At 40.4% G+C, this 18,931-nt stretch overlaps 2 protein-coding genes across 3 annotated transcripts in view; one reads left to right on the forward strand and one right to left on the reverse strand.

Moving 5' to 3' along the window:
- The window catches only part of LOC104964168 (inactive dipeptidyl peptidase 10-like), a 37,527-nt gene extending 28,981 nt beyond the window's left edge, over positions 1-8,546 (forward strand). Inside the window, exons 16-23 of the mRNA XM_010792888.1 lie at positions 747-882; positions 958-1,023; positions 1,836-1,890; positions 2,411-2,510; positions 2,922-2,980; positions 6,667-6,739; positions 6,911-6,984; positions 7,222-8,546. Coding sequence (XP_010791190.1) covers positions 747-882; positions 958-1,023; positions 1,836-1,890; positions 2,411-2,510; positions 2,922-2,980; positions 6,667-6,739; positions 6,911-6,984; positions 7,222-7,350 — 692 coding nt within the window. The 3' untranslated portion in view covers positions 7,351-8,546. The remainder of the gene's footprint in view (positions 1-746; positions 883-957; positions 1,024-1,835; positions 1,891-2,410; positions 2,511-2,921; positions 2,981-6,666; positions 6,740-6,910; positions 6,985-7,221) is intronic.
- A 1,732-nt stretch (positions 8,547-10,278) lies between these two features.
- On the reverse strand, positions 10,279-16,934 carry LOC104964154 (tubulin alpha-4A chain-like). Of its 2 annotated transcripts, XM_010792874.1 has the most exons (5): positions 16,884-16,934; positions 15,932-15,996; positions 13,127-13,349; positions 12,112-12,260; positions 10,279-11,409 (listed from the first exon to the last, which is right to left on the reverse strand). In XM_010792874.1, the coding sequence occupies exons 2-5, from the start codon at positions 15,932-15,934 to the stop codon at positions 10,501-10,503; spliced, it is 1,284 nt and encodes a 427-aa protein (XP_010791176.1). In that variant the 5' UTR covers positions 15,935-15,996; positions 16,884-16,934; the 3' UTR covers positions 10,279-10,500. The 2 variants fall into 2 exon arrangements, with proteins under 2 accessions (XP_010791176.1, XP_010791175.1); XM_010792873.1 differs by lacking the exon at positions 16,884-16,934 and having other exon boundaries at positions 15,932-16,036.
- Between the last annotated feature and the right edge of the window lie 1,997 nt (positions 16,935-18,931).

Genomic DNA, 18,931 nt, shown 5'->3' on the forward strand with positions numbered 1-18,931 from the left:
TGTTAAAGTATTATGATACTGTACTGATATTTTCAGACTTTGTTCTTTACTTTCTCCGTCTTTATATGTAGAAGATATTACGTTTTCTCCGTCATGTTGTTTCCATAGCAACAACAACTTCCTCGCCTTCAAAATAATATATGATATCCTTTTTAGTTTCACAGAAAACAAATTGGGTTATTTACATAATATGTTTACATGATTTTGTTGTGCAATAAAACAACCAGATGGACACACGATAAAGGAAATGTTAACATTCGGCTCTGATCGTAGCAACATCGGGCCATTCGTGAGGGCATCTTAAGCCATCTTTGGCATGCCAAAGATTTTGCCACCACTCCCGAAGTTGCTGCCGGAGCCTGAGAAACTCCACCGGCGGTCATACGATGGCTTAAGATGCCCTCACCAATGGCCCGATGTTGTTACGATCAGAGCCGAATTTGAACATTTCCTTAATCTTGTGTCCATCGGGTGTCAATTTCGGGACAGTGTGACAGGGGCTTAAAGGGCAACGGATTTTCTTGGATGAAGCGGTGGCTAATTTCATTATGAAACACTTTTTTCTTTATGTTATATAATTGTCACACACACACGCACTAGGTCAACTATCTGCAATAGTCTTTTATAACCCCAAAGGCTCTCAATAAAGAAAAAGTTTGTAATAGTACACATCTCAACACAACATGTTATCTGTGTGAATCCTCACGTTAAAAGTAAATAAATGACGGTTTTCTCCGTGTGTCTCCTTCTCAGCGGCAGCTCTCCGGGGGGGCAGGGGGTCACGGATGAGTTCAGGCTGGACTGGTACCTGGGGCTGGTGGGGTCAGAACAGGTCATTGTAGCACGACTGGACGGCAGGGGGTCAGGGTTCAGAGGTCAAAGGTAACTAAATGTCCAACATGGTTCTGGGAGTGGGTGGTCTCTCTTTTCTTCACCTTTATCTCCGTCTCTTCCCAGGGTTTTGCAGCAGGTCCACCAGAGGCTCGGCACGGTGGACAAAGACGACCAGATAGCCGCTCTGCAGTAAGTATTTTGTATACAAATAATCATTTGAATTGTAATGAGAGTTTTTCTTTGTGCCTGAATGCTCCAATAATGCTCTTCAGGATTTCAGAGACACCTTTTTTCAATTGTTTAATAGAGAAAACAAATCTCAGACGTCTTTGACAGCGGTCTGTGAGCAAGTAATCCTGAATAGGAGACTTAAAAACGTAGAAAGAAAGGCATCATTGTTGGATAATTGAAGGTTTGCCAGTTTCCCTTTAAAGTATTGCTAAGTATCTTATTTTTCCCAGAGTGAACAAAAGGCACATTTGATGCTATGCACAATGTCTTTAATTTGACAGAAAATTGCATCAATTTTGATATTTGTTCACTCGTTACAGGAAGATTGTTTTTTTTTAGCAAAATGGCTTCTTAAAAGTGAGTTTGCTTTCATGTCTTCAATGACAGAAAACTGTCCGTTCTTTTGCCAGACGAATCCACTTTTGAGTAAGAAAACAAGGTGTCTCATTTATGATAACGTACTTTTTGAAGAAGAGCCGCATTTAAGTTCGAAATGCACGTAAAATATGGTGTTTTTAAGTTATAAAAACACAAGTTGGGGCTTTTTTCCTCATTTCTTTGTCTCCCTCTCACATGTGGATCTGACCTTTGACCTCCTTGCTGTTAATAATAATGCATTTATTTTATATAGGCGTCTTTCAAGGCTCTCAAGGTCGCCGTACGAACACATAAAAAACAAGATACACTGTTACTCTGTTGCCCACTTGATGTTCTGTGAATTGAAGCGGTCGTCAGAGTGTTGTTGGAAATGTTTCCTCTGTGTGCCTCAGGTACCTGGTGAAGCTGCCGTTCATTGATCCCGCTCGAGTGGGAGTCTTCGGAGAGGTTTGTCCGTGTTATCAATCCAAACATTCACCCTCAAGGCTAAATAAATAAAGTGCAACGGATCAGGGCCTTTGTAGGGCAAAGAAAATAAGGATGGAGCTGAGGGAGAGGGGTAACAAACTAAGGGGAAACTGAGATTAAAGTACATTTACGAGAAATGTACCAAAAAAACATTAGGAATATTCTGAGATAATAATTTGCGCATGCACCTTCTGATCCCAGAAGTCTTTTATGACGTCATTTTCTTTCTTTACTTTACTTAGGAAGCACCCCACTGTATTTCTTTTTAAGTTAAATATATATTGTTAGGAAGCACTGATTTTCTCTCATCTCCCAGGGCAACTCGTTTTGCTTAATATAGAGAAATATTTTAAACATATACTTAAACAATGTACTGAGAGGGCTGAATGGTGAAGTAAAGCCGAGAGAAAAGTGTAAAAAGATCTGTGCATACTTGTATATATATTCAAGCATCTAATAGAGAATATCCTGATGTATCTTGACCATCCTTTACCACCAGGATTACGGGGGCTACCTGGCGCTGATGATGCTGAAGTCCACAGAGAACCTGATCCAGTGTGCAGCAGTGCAGGCGCCCATCACTGACTGGTCCTTGTACGGTGAGCCAAAAAAAAAAAACTCAAATGAAATCCCGTATCTTCTCTTCTTTAATTCACACAGCAGGGACATGGAAATATTTATTACTTCTGCTGCGGACGTCTTTATCCCGCCGTCTGTAATGTGGCTTTAATTATCCGTACGCGCCGCTTTCGGGAATTCAGGCTTATTGAATTTTTAAGGATGAAAAGCTTTCCTCGTGTCTGGCAGAGGCGAGTGAGCATAAAGCCGTTTTCATTTTGAAAACACACATTTGAAACTCATGTAACGTGTACTAAAACTGCTTTAAAGGCAGGCTCGGAGAGAAGAATCATTGTTATTTGAGCTGTGAAGCTCTGAGAAGATAAACTACAGCTTTGTTTTTATTGATGTTCTCCACATCTTTATTAAAAACAACCTCCTTTCTTTTCCAGCTTCGACGGTTTCCGAGAGATACCTTGGCTCACCTTGGACTGAGGAGAACAAATACCAAGTAAGCATCTTCTATACATTCAAAAAGTTACGGCAGCGTTAAACCTTCTAAATATGTTATACAAGTAAATAACTATTTCAAAGCATGAAATTGGAAAGCATTGCTGCTTTCCAACGCTTTTAGTCACTTTTACTGAGAAATGTAATCAATTTATCACATTATGCATTAATCAAGCATCCTGTTTTTTATTACAAATAAGCAACGAGTCATTATTTTGCGGAGTAAAAATAGGATTTCTTCATATTACTTAATTATCGAGAGACCACTAAAGTTTATCTTGCAACTTTTATAGGGTACCCGACTTCAGAGCACATTAGAGAAAACCTGCTTTGTTGTTTTTTTGCAACATATTTATTCGAACACCAATTGTTCATCCAGCCGTCACTAAAAGGCTGCTGGTGTGCAGCGTCAACATTATAATAAACCAGCACTTAAATATCTTTCAGAAGCAAAACGACTTTTCCCTTCCACAAAATCTCCTTTCTTCATGGCAAGGTAGAGGTCACACTGCTTTGTGAGTTTCAAAATAAAGAGGGAAATGTGGCCACAAGCATTTCAGGCAACTCTCCACAGATCACACAAAACACACAAACATGAGGAACAGGAGAGAGCCAGAGGTGTAGGCTAAATAGAAAACAGTTGTCCTCTGTGTGAAGGTTGTAGTCAACGTGTTTCTCCTCCAAAGTGGGTTGCCTTTAACTGGGCCGGCTATTTCTGTGACTCGCAGCAGCAGGGGGGGAGGGGGGGGGGCTTTTAAAATGACATCCAAAGAACAAGAAAATGTGGCGCGAGGTGATCACACAATAATCAGCGGGACACCATCGCCTGTCCTCAGAGAGACAGACGGGTTATTAAATGTCCGGTTTTTGATGCGAGTCTAGAACATTTCCCCCCGTTTGAATCCCAGCTGGGGAGGGAAAGTGAAAGATGAGGTTGTGATATATTTTAATATAACAGGCACCAGCCCAATACTCAAGCTCCCATGGTGGCTCGACTCCCGGGGAAGACTTGGCTGACGCACTTTACTGTGTTTAAAGATACCGCTCGTGGTGTTGTAATGATGAATCGGTAGGTTGTGTGGAATAGTTCATTCCATTTATTGACCAGGTTTTGCGCATCGTCAAAGTGAAGTCCAGACACTTTTCCATTCCATAACAAACATTATTTGCGGTACTGCGGTAAAAAATGATGTGATTGACATGTGATCCCTACGAGGTCATCAGCTGAGACTCTCTGAACCCCAGGTGCCCCTCTGACCTTACTCTTATCCAACTGTTGATTTTGTATGAGTGGTCTTCAGCGTCTTTTCTCCTTTGGTTCAAGTTCTTGAGGATCTTTTTTTACCTTGAGCAACCAAGTATCTGCAACGTTGATTCTCCTCCAGTCTGAGAAATGTAGGATTAGTTGGTCAGTAGGATCAGCCGAGTCCTTGGTAGTCACAGCATTTTACTGAAACTGAAGGAAACCCTGCTTCATGCCTGGCTCCAAAGTTTCCATTAATTGACCATCCCAGCGCAGTCCTGACTGCATACGGGCCATTCCCGCAGCTTTTGAGGACCTCCCATGCTTCCATTAACAGGTCCACATTTGCCTCAATGGTTGGATTGCGTACCTTTGAAAAGCCAACCCTTCCTGGGTCACTATGTCATCCATGGTCACTGGCATTTTCTCTTATGTGAAAGAGGTAGGTTCGTAGTTGTTACTGTGGAGACAACGTTCCTTTGCTCTTTCCCTGGGTTGTGTTATGAATGTAGTGATAGTCCTTTGTCCTTTCTCCTCACTCCTTGCTCCAAGGCCTTATCAAACGCTCTGTATTTAAAAGATCTCCTTCAAATGTAGGAATCTCTCTTGGTGGCAGAGATGAGAAATGTTGTTGCTGGACCAGAGCATCTAATGTTGCCTGTTCATGAGCGTACATAATGTCTCCAGGCGGATTATGACCAATAGTCTGTTGCCGTTGTCCATCATTTGACTGAGCTGATGAAGCACTCATGCCTTGAAACAGTTTGCAATGATTGCATGGGTTGTTTTGGCCGTTCATCCAGATGTTGTAGATTGTGCCGTGGTAATGATGATTGTTCCAAGTGATTTTGTTGTTGATTTTTTTGCTTGTACTCTCTTGCCATTGGGTTTAAAGAAATGACAGGTTCCACATTGCTTTTTTTCTCTTTCCAAATATGGATTCATGCCACTTGAGGTGGCAGCAGAACCATTGCTCCACTCAGAGGAGTGCTTACTAGCAACATTTGACACACTGTCATTTGGATTTATGTCATCCTCAGCTTCAACATTTGTTGCTTCACATTTTTTTTTAAGGAAACCTACATTTTTGTTTCAGTGACACACTCAACATCACTCAACATTTTTGCTTTGAACCATATTTCATGTTTTTATTTTTCTTCACATGGTAATAAACCCTCCAGCAATCCATGTAAACATTTTTGCTTCATCATGGCGCTTGCATTATTTAGCTTATTTCTTTATTTAATTTTGCAACCTATCTATTTGATCTAGTTGCGCTTTTGTAGTGAGCTTAACAACCCGTTTCTGAGTCTCTTTCAACACCACTGGTCACTAGTGGGTTTATTGGCAGCGTGCAAACCTGTCCCATGTGACGCTATTTGCGACAGACGCAGCGTCACACACATCCATGATAATAGTCTGTTCCAGCAAAATATATAAAGTCACTTGTATGTGCACTCCTGCTACCAATGCACTTGTTTTTTGCTGAGGTTTTGTGTGCACACTCGTTATATGTCCATTAAACATTGTAGCGCTGCACATACCTGTCTATATAACGCGTCCGGCACTGTGCGATGGTCCACGGTCCATAACAAACATTCTTTTCAGCACTCGCGGAACTGCGGCCCAAAACCATTTGCCCTTCCGGAGTCAGACACACCTGATCAGGTGACAAGACAAACCTTACATACCCTTGGCCATAGGGAATTGGACTGCGAGACCCTATGGCACACACAGGGGATAACACCCAATTGTGACAACCTGAACCCAAACATGACACTCCATCAAAATGGCTCTTACATCCAGACTCCAAATGTGAACACCAAACATACATTTTCATTTCTAGTGCCTTCAAAACTGACCTTTACTTGGCCCATTCTGCACTAGGTGTGTGAAAGGTTGGTGGTTTCACGACAGGAAGTACTTTGTTAAAGTGCAAAATGTTGTACTCTACTTCAATATTTCTATCTGAAGCTACTTTGTACTTCTACTCCTTTTTATATTGTAGGTAAAAGAAGACAAAGTACAGTCAGAGGAAGGGGGTACAATTTCCAGATGAAAGTTGTACATTTACAAAAATAAACTACTTCATTATTTACATATGATGCTACTTTATAATTGCACTCTTTTACATTGCAGGTAAAAACAAGAACAAGGATATATCTGAGTCCCCTTTGCATATTACTGCTTTGCAATCAAATATGTTAGTGTTTCCATTTTTAATTACCCGAACTAATTGGCTGCGTTTAACTTTGTGTAAAAACATGAGTTTGTATTTTGAGCCTCTGACGGAAATAAATCAACAAATAAAACAGTTTTTGATATTCAAATGACTTCATGTCTGCACGATAGGTACGAGGATACAGACAGTTGCCACTTAGCTTAGCATAAACACCAAAAATGTAGTAAATACAGAAAGCACTGATGATGATTGTGTGTTCCAGGCTTCTAACGTCCTGACCAACATGAAAAGTCTGCAGGGAGCGACTCTGTTTCTGGCTCATGGCACTGCTGACGGTACGCCTCTATATTTTCTACCTATAGAAAAAGACATGTTATTGTCAAGGTAACTGTGTGTTATTAGATGCAGTCTGCTGGCTGTGGCCCTGATGAGAAGTGGCTTCTTTGTATCCAGCAGTATATATGACCTCTGTGACCCTCACTTCACACACTTGTTTTTCTCCACAGCAAACGTTCACTTTCAGCACTCTGCGGAGCTCATCAAACACTTAATAAAGATCGGGGCCAACTATACCATGCAGGTAAACTTCAACTGTGGCTGGAGAAGTACATAGAGAGGATGTTTCAAGGACCAACTTTAGTCATTCAAGTCTGTTTCAATGCCTTAAGAGTAAACAAGAAAATAAGTGGCAGGTAGTTGCAGTCCTAATCCTCTGTTCCAAAAACGACAACCCCTAAGCATGCATTTTTTTTATTTTCAATTACCTCGTTTGTTTACTTATTCATCTGTCATCTTTTTTTGTTGTTACCCGGGACAGATTTACCCAGACGAGGGACACTTCCTGTCGAGGCGCAGCCAGATTCAGCTGACTCACGCCCTGATTGGTTACTTCAGAGGCTGTCTGCTCGACGCATCATTACTCAGCCAACTAAAGAGCGATGACTGAGAGGGAACATGGTGCGTGTGTGTGTGTGTGTGTGTGTGTGTGTGTGTGTGTGTGTGTGTGTGTGTGTGTGTGTGTGTGTGTGTGTGTGTGTGTTTTTATACTTGTAGCTTGATGGACAAAACACGCTTCTTCTCAACATATCAGATATAGTTTCTGTCGCTCATCACCTCAGTGGAACAAAGCTCCTACAGTCACGTTACGTTTCAAAAGTTATTTTTGTTTTATTGCACCTTTTTCAAAGTCAACAAACTCTTATGGTGATTTGGAGGACCAGTTGATAACACAAGTCATTTGTTTCAATGCCAATGCACTCTCTAAACCCTGAAATGCTTCTTTTAAAATATTGTAAAGTTAGAACAAATGTGGCTTCAGATCTCAAGTATTTCTGTTAATGAATATTTATGACTAAATACGCAAAAGGCTGGAGGAATACATCATTATCTATGTACAGTGTAACACTTTTAAAAACGTGTCAGTATTATCTGAGATTTATATTTGATTGAATTATCATTTCATAACAGCTTTTCTTTGGTTAGCCTGAAATAGTGACTTTTGTATTGTCCCATAGCACAAAATGTTCACTTTCGATTAGCTTAATGATATTGTTGATGAATGCTCTGACGTTTTAAATGTTTTCCATACATAGACTTTACAAAGAAATGTCATCTTTTCTGCAAACATCATATGTACCATTTCCTTTTCTATGGTTTTATATTTTCTACTGCTCCAAATGGGTTTGACGACCTTATGTTGCTTTAAATCCTTGGCTGATTAAATATTATTTTTGTTTTCTATACTTAATCTGAAACTGATGTTCTAATTTATAAATTCAAATCTCTCTGGATGAATTACAACAAGTGCAATTGCTCTCCACTTGTGCATTTCCGGCTGCTTATCCTTTACGTATTGCAATAAAAGGCTCCTTAAGTAATACGGCATCACAAAGCCATAACAAGAGAGACACAAATCACAGTGAGGAACGTCCTCCATGCTGTTATAGATTTTAGGTAGAGTTCTAGGCTGCTATGTTTGAGTCCAAGTTTTAAAAAACATAACGTGAAGTCATGGTTATTGTTTCTATTGGGGTTTGTACTGTGAATCTAGCTTTCTCTTCCTCGAGGGGAAACACTGTGGGTAAATAGAGAAAAGCGTATTGTACTTTTTGCCTGTTTTAATATTAAAGAACAATGACTGAGCCTTATGGGTCTTATTTTTGTAGAAGGGGGTGAAAGAAAGGAATGTATATATTTTATATGTTTGTGTTCTGCAGCGGTTGAAGTGCTCAGATCCTTTGTTGCTGAGTTTAAAATATGAGGGGGACAAAGGGCAGATATGTCCCAAGAAATCTCAGGATGCTGCTAAAAAACGTAATTACTTAAAAAATATAAATATAGACAATTTTAATTTAACTTTTTCCGTTTATACAGATATTTAGATTTAAGTTTATTTTATTGGACATTTTACTTTAACTTCATTGGTTGAAGAAATATCTTAAATGTTTTTCCTGCATTATTTACTTGTTTTATTTTCCCCAGGAAGTTATATTTCTGATATATGCTCCACCTTAAGGTATTGATGGTTTAACTAAGACATCATGTTTAAATGTTCACCAAATCCCCCTAACTCCCTCTGTCCTGACCCTGCTGCAGTTTTACGTGGATAATCAGCACCTTCAATTTCCTTTTGTCACCACCATGTTATTTTTAAACCCATAATTAGAAGAAAACGTCACAAAAGAGGAGACACAAAAAAGGGAAATGTCTTTCTCTCTGTCTGCCCTCCATGACCTTTATAAATCCCCTGTCCACGCTGACTAGTCTCTGCTCAAATGTAGCCTTAATTACCTCAAAGCAATTACAGAGCAAATCTAAAGGCCTCCTCCTCTGAGGAAGTAAGGGAGGGGAGACAGTCCAGCAGCGGAGACAGACACCGAGTGAGGACCTGAGCCGACAAATATCTGTCTCCGGAGTGCACAGGAACTATGCAGGAAATCAGCCCAGAACCAAAAGAAAAACTTGGGAGATACTTCTACTCCACTACAGTTCAGAGGTACATGGTGTACTTCTACTCCCCTACATGTATCTAATACCTTTAGTTACTTTACAGATGTGGATGAATGATGTGAAATATAATCAAGTGTTAAATCAGACTTTAGTTCCACCTGGAGTAAATCCACCAGCTACCCTGCAGTATACAAAGTGATTCAAACTAGCTGCACCTTTACCAGCTTTGAGAACACTTTCATGATCAATCATTATAAAACATATCATATCTATTATTCTGAAATGGACCAATCTGCACAATGACTACTTTTACTGTCGCTACTTTCACTAGATTTTGATGAGAATACTTTAGGAACATTTTTGATGCAGGAATTTTACTACACTCTGGTACTTCAACTTTTACTCAAGTACAACATCTGAGTACTTCTCCCACCTCTGCATGCTTTTATCCATACAAAGCAGTGTGTGTGTGTGTGTGTGTGTGTGTGTGTGTGTGTGTGTGTCTTGTATAAACCGTGTGGTTCTAATGACCTTCTTCCTACAGTACCACTATACTGCCATCTTGTGGCAAAGCACCAACAGCTCAGCAAACATTTAAAGTGTATTGAATAATTATATTCTGTAAGAAATACTTTAAGTCCATCATTCAAAACCTACTTAGTCATTGTTTTAAATTCATTTTACTGCTGTGGATGTTTTTGTTTTAATTCCTTTATATTTGATTATGTATTTTGATATGCAGCAAAGCATTAGTTTCTATAAGATCGCCATATATTGGTAGCTTTGTCACTGTCCATTTTAAGCCGATACAAGATGCTTTGACTGATAGAAAACTCATCTTAATATGGTTAGGGTTTTAGATTTAGTTTATCAGCGAAGATATTTTGAGAATGTATTTTTTAAGTATAATAAACAGCAAGTCAGATAGGTTTGTGTAAACAGCTTTATTCATAGAAAAGGAAGTTAAAGCACGTTTTCTCTCTTGTACGAGAGTCATTTCTCAACAACCCAAACTCAGAGACATTAGAGTTTATTAGAAGTCTTTAAACTGCACATGAACACTGACCCTGCTGCTGGAGGAGCTAACCTGCTGAACTGTGACCCTTTCATTAAAACGGCTCTATGCATACAGTAATACTTCTGCTTGTTAATACTCCTCGCCCTCTTCGTCCTCTTCGCACGAGTCGATGCCGACCTCCTCGTAATCCTTCTCCAGGGCGGCCATGTCCTCTCTGGCCTCGGAGAACTCCCCCTCCTCCATCCCCTCCCCCACGTACCAGTGCACGAAGGCCCTCTTGGCGTACATCAGGTCGAACTTGTGGTCCAGGCGAGCCCAGGCCTCGGCGATGGCGGTGGTGTTGCTCAGCATGCACACGGCCCTCTGCACCTTGGCCAGGTCTCCTCCGGGGACCACGGTGGGGGGCTGGTAGTTGATGCCCACCTTGAAACCAGTGGGACACCAGTCCACANCGCGGTATAGCATGCAGCAGGCCATGTACTTCCCGTGGCGGGGGTCGCACTTCACCATCTGGTTGGCGGGCTCGAAGCAGGCGTTGGTGATTTCTGCGACTGACAGCTGCTCGTGGTAGGCCTTCTCTGCGGAGATAACCGGGGCGTAGGTGGCCAGAGGGAAGTGGATTCGAGGGTAGGGCACCAGGTTGGTCTGGAACTCCGTCAGATCCACGTTCAAGGCGCCATCGAAGCGCAGGGAGGCGGTGATGGAGGACACGATCTGGCTGATGAGGCGGTTCAAGTTGGTGTAGGAGGGCCGGGCGATGTCCAGGTTCCTGCGGCAGATGTCGTAGATGGCCTCGTTGTCAACCATGAAGGCGCAGTCGGAGTGCTCCAGCGTGGTGTGGGTGGTCAGGATGGAGTTGTAAGGCTCAACTACGGCGGTGGACACCTGGGGGGCGGGGTAGATGGCGAACTCCAGCTTGGACTTCTTGCCAAAGTCGACAGAGAGGCGCTCCATCAGCAGGGAGGTGAAGCCGGAGCCGGTTCCTCCCCCGAAGGAGTGGAAGACCAGGAAGCCCTGCAGCCCCGTGCACTGGTCAGACTGGGGAGGAGAGGGGGAAAAGAGACTTAAAGATCTCCTCTCATGCTATTTTTAGGCATATATTATGGGTCTCAGATATATACAAATATATTTTAAAAAACATGTCTATGTGTTTTGATCAAAATACCAAACAGATCATGCATTTTAGACATCCCTCATATCCCTCTATTTCAGCCCTGTTAGAGAATTCTACCCAGATACTCAGCTAAATGCTGCCGTGATTAAACGCCATATCATGTTCCAAACCACATCAAGGATTATTTCTGAAACAGTATGGAGCTCAAATGCCTTTTCTCTCTCAGGTTTACCACAAGGCGAGTTCCTTTTTAATTTCCTGCTTTTTTTACACATACTCTCTCCAGTACAGGTTAGCTCTGAGTGTTAGCGACGCTTGCTAATGTAAACAAAGACCATATTACGTCCAAAACACATCGCGCATTGTTTCTGATAGCAACGTTTCTTTCGGCCGTGGGTGTAAAGCCAGCCCACATTTCTGATATTACGTCATATCGGACGCAATCTCCGTTGTACCCCCGTCTTTAGAGATTTGGGTACGGAGGAAAAGAGAGAGGATTGAGTTCCCTGACACACCAGTGTGGAATCACATATTTATGTATAAAAGACATTAAAAAGTGGATTTTGCATGATAAAGAATATCAAGTACTATACTGCTAGAGTCTCATAAATAAAGACTTTTCTCACCAGTTTGCGGATCCTGTCCAGCACAGAGTCGATGTGCTCCTTCCCGACGGTGTAGTGACCGCGGGCGTAGTTGTTAGCGGCGTCTTCCTTCCCGGAGATCATCTGCTCGGGGTGGAACAGGCCACGGTACGGACCGGTACGCACCTCATCTGAAGGACAGAGGAACACCATATTAGGGAAATTGATAAAAGGGACAAAAGCAAATAATAGTCAATACTAATGGTACCATTTAAAGGGGACCCATCATGCAAAATGCACTTTTTCATGTCTGTTATACATAAACATGTGTCCCCTCTGCGTTAAGAGATTCTGAAACTTTCAGGAAAAAAGATTCTCTCTCTTTTTGTCCTGATCCATTTATATAAAAACCTGTCTGAAAATGAGCTGATCAGATTTTGGGCACTTTATGATGTCATAACGATTTTTTTTAGGGTTGTTTAACCATTAGCCAATCAGCAACCAAGGTATTGTATTCCTGTTACCTGTGACTTTGTGATGAAAGTTATTTATTTTTCGTATTTATTATTTTATGTATTTGTATTGTTATTATCTTTTCTGTGACCATGACCTAATGGGGTAGGGGTGGAGCTAGGGGGATGGGTATTTATCTTTCCTTTAACAGACAAATTGTCCTGTACTTTATATAATTTGCTGAATGTGCCATGTCTGCAAAAACCATATAGAAATGAATACATATAGAACTCAAAACAGTGACTCAATATGTAAAATCTAATCGTTTACTTATGAAATGTAATTGCTGGATTGAACTTTGGTCAAAGTATAAATTCTTATCAATGGCATTGACTGGTTATTATAGGTAATGATACGATGGTTTAATCTTCGTCTATCGTTTTATTGCCTTTATCTTCGTTCTCCTGAAATCTGAAGGTACAGTATGTTTTAAAGCTGTCTTAGTTTTACTAAAGTGTCCCCACTTCTTCAGGTTCTGTGACGCAACATCTCCAGGTTTGAGAGTGCTAGACGTTTGGTTTTTGCAGGAGTTTAAGTTCCTCACCGATGACGGTGGGCTCCAGGTCGACGAAGATGGCTCTGGGGACGTACTTCCCGGTGCCGGTCTCGCTGAAGAAGGTGGTGAAGGAGTCGTCGGGGCCCTTGGCTACTTTCTCAGCGGGCATGCGGCCGTCCGGCTGGATGCCGTGCTCCAGGCAGTACAGCTCCCAGCAGGTGTTGCCCATCTGGACTCCGGCCTGGCCCACATGGATAGAGATACACTCGCGCTGTGGAGAGGGGGAAAAGAAGATATTTTGTTTTTTAGACATATCTTTTAAAATCATTTTATTTACTATATTATTATTATTATTTATGGTAAATATTTGTTTACATGTATCATTATTAATTTATTTTGTTCATTTAAATTCATTATAATTCTATAGAATATTATTCTCTGCATATTGATATTTTTTTAAGTAACAATCTTAATACTTTTTCTGCTCAAATTCACAGTAAAACCAGCTTTAAGCAAACACTTCAGTTTAAGCCTGTCTTGATCTGCTGTAAATGACCTTAAGCGCCAACAACGGGCAGAGTCCTGACTTCTTCTACCTCTTGTATATCTTTACTTTATTAACACTCCAACCTGATTTATGAGTATTTCAATCTCCCGGTCTGCATCTGCAAACTTAACAGAAAACTGTCACATTGTCTCATATCCTGTCAGGGATCTAAAAAAAGGCAGCAGTGGTGATCGACAGGCTCTTGTGAAGAGAGTCTGCAGCTCCCACGCCCTCCTGAAGAATTTCTAGTGTCTGGTGAAGGATGGGGGGATGGAGGGTGGAGGCAATGTGTTCATGCAGGCTGAGGGCTGGAACACGTATGCTCTCATCAGTCGGGGAAATGTGGCGTCGGGATGCAACACCGTCTGTCGTGTTAACTAACCTTTCACACGAGGAGATTGAAAGTTGAAAGAAATGTTGGGAGAAGCAGTGTGCAAAAATCTCTATCACAAAGCAACCCTTTGGTGTTGAAATCAAATCCATTTCAGCTGATTCTTAACTGCTTTGTGTCACTAAGGAGCGTTTACGTGGCCTTAAGGTGAACCAACACTTGTGTGTAATACTAACAATAACTAGTTCCATGTTTCCATAGAGGCTGCAGCTGACCTCATAATGAGAGGGTTTGCTAAATATTTACTTTATTTTTAAATTCCTATGAGGCTTGACAGAGCAACTGGTCATGTTTTTCCAGCGCCACTCGCAGAACAATGTGTCCGTCACTCACTCTTTGCTGTACAGATTACTTAGCAATATATGAAGTCAGCTTCCATTCAGGAAAGATATCTATGTTTTTCTTAAAACTAATCAATAAATGGTTAAAAAATGTTCTTCTATTAGTACTTCTAATCCAACTACATCACCATTTGTAAAACTGAAAACTAGGAGAACAGTTTTTTTAAGCTTAAACAGTGCACATCAAAAACGTTTTGTCATTGTGTGCTATTGTTTTGTTCCCTTAAACTCCCCTCCCCCTAAAGCAGCTTGTGAGAAAGGGGTCACATGGGAGCTTTTTAGAGTGGAGCTTCCCACAGACATCTGACATGTTTCCTGCAGCGTATGTTATTATTATTAAAAAGGGCTTCTTAAATACGAGCGACTCTACGGTGCATTCACAGCTGTTATAAAGATCATTTTCTGCTTTGATTGGCCATTTTGTAAGCCAGAGGAGTCGGACAGGAAGTGAGGACGTGGGAGTGGTTCTGTTGGTTAATGCTGGGCCTCCGAGGGCTACACTTCCTGGAAATGGCGGCAAAGAGAGTGACTTCCTGTATCATGTCCTGAAACCACGTCACAGTTGACATTAGGGCTTAAGCATGAGAGGGGAAACACAGTGGAGCATTGTGAGCATATCTTTTATTCTCCACTTGAAAATGAGCTACAGGGAGAAGTTTTCTAATGTTTTAACTTGTGTTTTCACACAAAATGCACCCAAACGTTAACATAAATGGATCCGGAATAAAAGATCCTATGAATTTCAATCCAAACCCACCCTATTCTTAGTTTTTAAAAAGGAAGCAACTCTTAAAGACTCGACACCTCCTCTTTTTCCATGTTGTTTCATAAATGGCCCAACGGGAAGTGTCATCAAACCATTTGGGGAACCAGACTTTCCTCACCAAACTTCTTCTATTCCCTCTTCACTTTTCAAACGGCCTGCAAACATTTTCGCCGTTTGTTTAGGGAACAAAGTTTAGAGGAAGTGAAGAGTTAACACAAGACTCTTTTAGTCAATATGTTGATCTATGGCTCCAGGGCTTAGTCATCATGTGCCTGACCTCATGTTTAATCAAAATGTTAGTTGGTTTTCTTTGACTCTGCAGGGAGATAATCTTAAAAGCTAATGCCTTGGAAAGAGCCAGCTTCAGGAATGCAGCAGCTTATCAGAGCGATGGCAGCAGAAATAGACGTGTAAAACACACAGGCGGCCTCTGGAAGCCACATCAGCATTCCCAAAAGCAGCCGGGCAAAAAAGCACGCCCTCCTGAGACAGACATATGGAAACACTTAACCTTTCCTGGAGCCTGGGTACATGTTTCCACTCTTTTAACATGCAAATCACTTTTAAGATAGTGCAGCAAGGGGTTTTAGTAACAGCATAGTGACACAAAAGTAGAAGAATTTAAGAAATTTAGTCTGATTTAAGACATTTTTCTTATATCAGGATGTGACAGATTTTGGAGGGAAAGTATGCAGTAGCAACAGGAAAAGTAGGATTGTAACTTTTCCCTTCAGAATCTCACTTAAAATACAACAAATGATACTTTTCTTTCGGGTGTAAGAAATAAAAACAAGGCCTTAATACTCACCATTGTGCTGTTTGGATCGTCCTTAAAGGAAGAGAAGTTGAATACTGCAGAATCTCACAGGAAACCTATAATGAGATCTCTGTGAGTGAAGTGAGGGGAGGGTGACACACACACACACTTATATAAATTCACATGGGGGGAGGGGGAGGAGGAGGAGGAGGAGCTCCAAACAGCTGCAGCTTTGTCCTTTTCAAATGGTGTCCCTCCCAGTTTCCTGTTGGACCTTTTCAGAGTAAAAGCAAGGGATTTGCCTCTTGGGTAAAAGTGATAAATAACCATCAATAATGATTTATTTGTCTTCATTCTAAGGAACTTGTTCTTAACTCAAGAGGGTGTTTAAGAGAGGGAAATGTTTTGGCAACAAGTTACTTTTTAGATCCAGATTTGATGTGAAAACATTTGATCCTCAAAGGATATGATGCACCTTTGAAGATCAAACTACAGCAATGGTGGTTTTCAGATATGTTAATTAATTAAGGTAGTATTTCCACAATGTACAAGTTCTGCATTCTAAATATTACTTAAGTAAAAGTATAAGAAACGAGTAAAAATACTGTAGGCTCAGAATTAGCAGTAAAAAGATGTTTGGGTTATTTTGTTTGTCTTTTTTTTTAGGTTGAAAGACCTCACAGGAACGTTTTAAAGTGCCTTTTGTGACATATGGAATAAAGCAGAACATTGGACATTGTATGGACTTATACTAAGTATTACATTTACAACAGTCAAGTAATGACGACATCTCTCCAAATCACACAGCTACAACATGTTATAACTTTGTGATGCAAATACCTTCAAAGGACTTTAACAGTTATAACAGACTTGAAACATCGTCATATTAATACTTTAACTTGTGTAAAACATGCAAACACTTCTTGCCTCCCTTCACAGTCGAATGTAAACACATAATTCAGATTATAAACATATTTTACAACAGGAAAGTAGCACTACAAACCGTGGAGGAGCTTCGAAGATACACACAAGCAGGGTGGGTCCCCAAGTTGCATTATGGGAAATGTAGGACCCAGCGTTTTCCAATTTTTTTCTGACGTTGTCAAATATTTACCAATTCTTACCGTTGTTTTTTAAAATGTGGGTTGCTGTAATTATTTGGAAAAGAAAAAAATGTAAAAGAATAAAACATAATAGAAGACATGTTCTTCTTACCAACCAGAAGAATACCCTATCTATCAAACCTTTAAAAACATACACTTTTTAATATTATTATTATTATTTAGATATTTGATAGTATTGTAAGTAATTGTGTTTAATTGGACTAGTGCCTTTTACAATGAGGGTAAATTATATAATATTATTTCAGTGACTCACTTTAAATCGTAATGCAGGTTACAGACACTAGATGGAGAACTTACCATACTGTATATTATTGAAATGCTCCTGTGTTGTATTCAGTTGAATATGATGAAGAGCAAACCTCTCCAGTGTCCTGCAATGCAGAGAACTCTAACAACAGGATGGCTTTGAAGGGTCAATTTAAAGGAGCAGGTCACAGTTTTAATTCCACTTGGTAGATAGATATTTCAACCTTTTAATTGATTTTATTAAAGCAACTTGTACATGCGTTTGCTTGCAATTGTCTTGAATTGTTCAACAACTTTATTCCAAATGAATGTTGGTTTGTGTGCAGAGGGCAGTGTATTATCCTATTTATTCAATTAGAACTAAACACTTTTTAGTTTTAGCAAGCCACGGTTTGAATACCTTTTTTTTAGTATAGGGTGGTGCATAGGTGCAATATTCCAGTGAGATAAGTTCATAATTCATGTTTATCTTGTTTTATTTGTATTCATAACTTGTTTTGCGTTGCTTTGGACTCTGAGCTGCTTTAACAATTACATTTCCCCCTTGTTGGATCAATAAAATGCCACTTTTATCTTCAACTTTTCTTCAAATCAGTGTTTTTTCCAATTCAGCAGCATCCTACAGCTGCACTCTAGCTGCTTTATGACTTAAGGTATAAGGGGAATGAAGAGTGAAGTGTATTTGGAAAAGCATTTTCACTTTTCAAATGTGTCCCTTCTTCACTGTGTGTGAACTGGAGCTGTCCATCAGTCTTTGCAGGGATGCAGAGCTGCTTGGGACCCTCAGAGGCCGGGGCCCCTCGCACCGCGCCCTCGCTCTGGTTGTAAACGTCCTCATAATCCTCAAACAAACCCCTGAGTCCTGCAGCCTATAGAGCCTCAGCCCTCTTCAAACACTCCCTCAGCATCTCCTCTTTTTGAGAGGAGAGATAGTTTGCGATTACAGATAATGGAGATCTTTTTCAAGTGTTGTGTTTCCACTTCTCCCCTCGGAGGGCCACGGATTATTTTTCTTTACTATCTTCCTCACAGCGCTGAAACTATTTCTCTTTCCCTCTCTTCTCCTGGGAGTTGGAGAGCTTTTGTTCTGCCATACTATTCTGCAATGGCATTTATTTGTAAAAAGAGGCGATACGTGTTTAGAAAACCACACTGGGTCATTGTATTGCATATTCCAATCATGACTATCCTTAAACAACTAGGTCACATTATGGTTAATTTGTTTCTGCTTGTCCAACTTCAGACAACTAATCGTAAAGATATTTAAAAATGTACATTTCAGATCATTTATTTTTTTCCCAAGTATGTTTTCATGTACAACAACATATGAAAATGTTTAAAATATATAAAATTAGAAATGTATATATTCAATAGATATTTCTTTACGACTTCAGACCTACAAATATTATTAAATTACACATTTCTATCCCTAAAATTGCCAATATTAAATCAGTTGGTTGAGCATAAGTTAATAAGCGTAATAATCTCACACTCCCAGTAGAACCTGTGTAACTGAAGCCACTTGTTGTTTCATGTTCTAATTGAGTGACACGGTAAATCCCTTCTACACAGGTTAAATAATGAGCTCTGGATTAACTTGAAATCACTGAGGTGCGTCTCCTGAGATCCTCTGTGTGTTTTCTGTGCTTTGTCTCAGGGAAATAATCCAATCCACTGATTC

Source organism: Notothenia coriiceps, unplaced genomic scaffold, assembly GCF_000735185.1.
Source record: "Notothenia coriiceps isolate Sejong01 unplaced genomic scaffold, NC01 NC01_scaffold00036792, whole genome shotgun sequence".
NCBI lineage: Eukaryota > Metazoa > Chordata > Actinopteri > Perciformes > Nototheniidae > Notothenia > Notothenia coriiceps.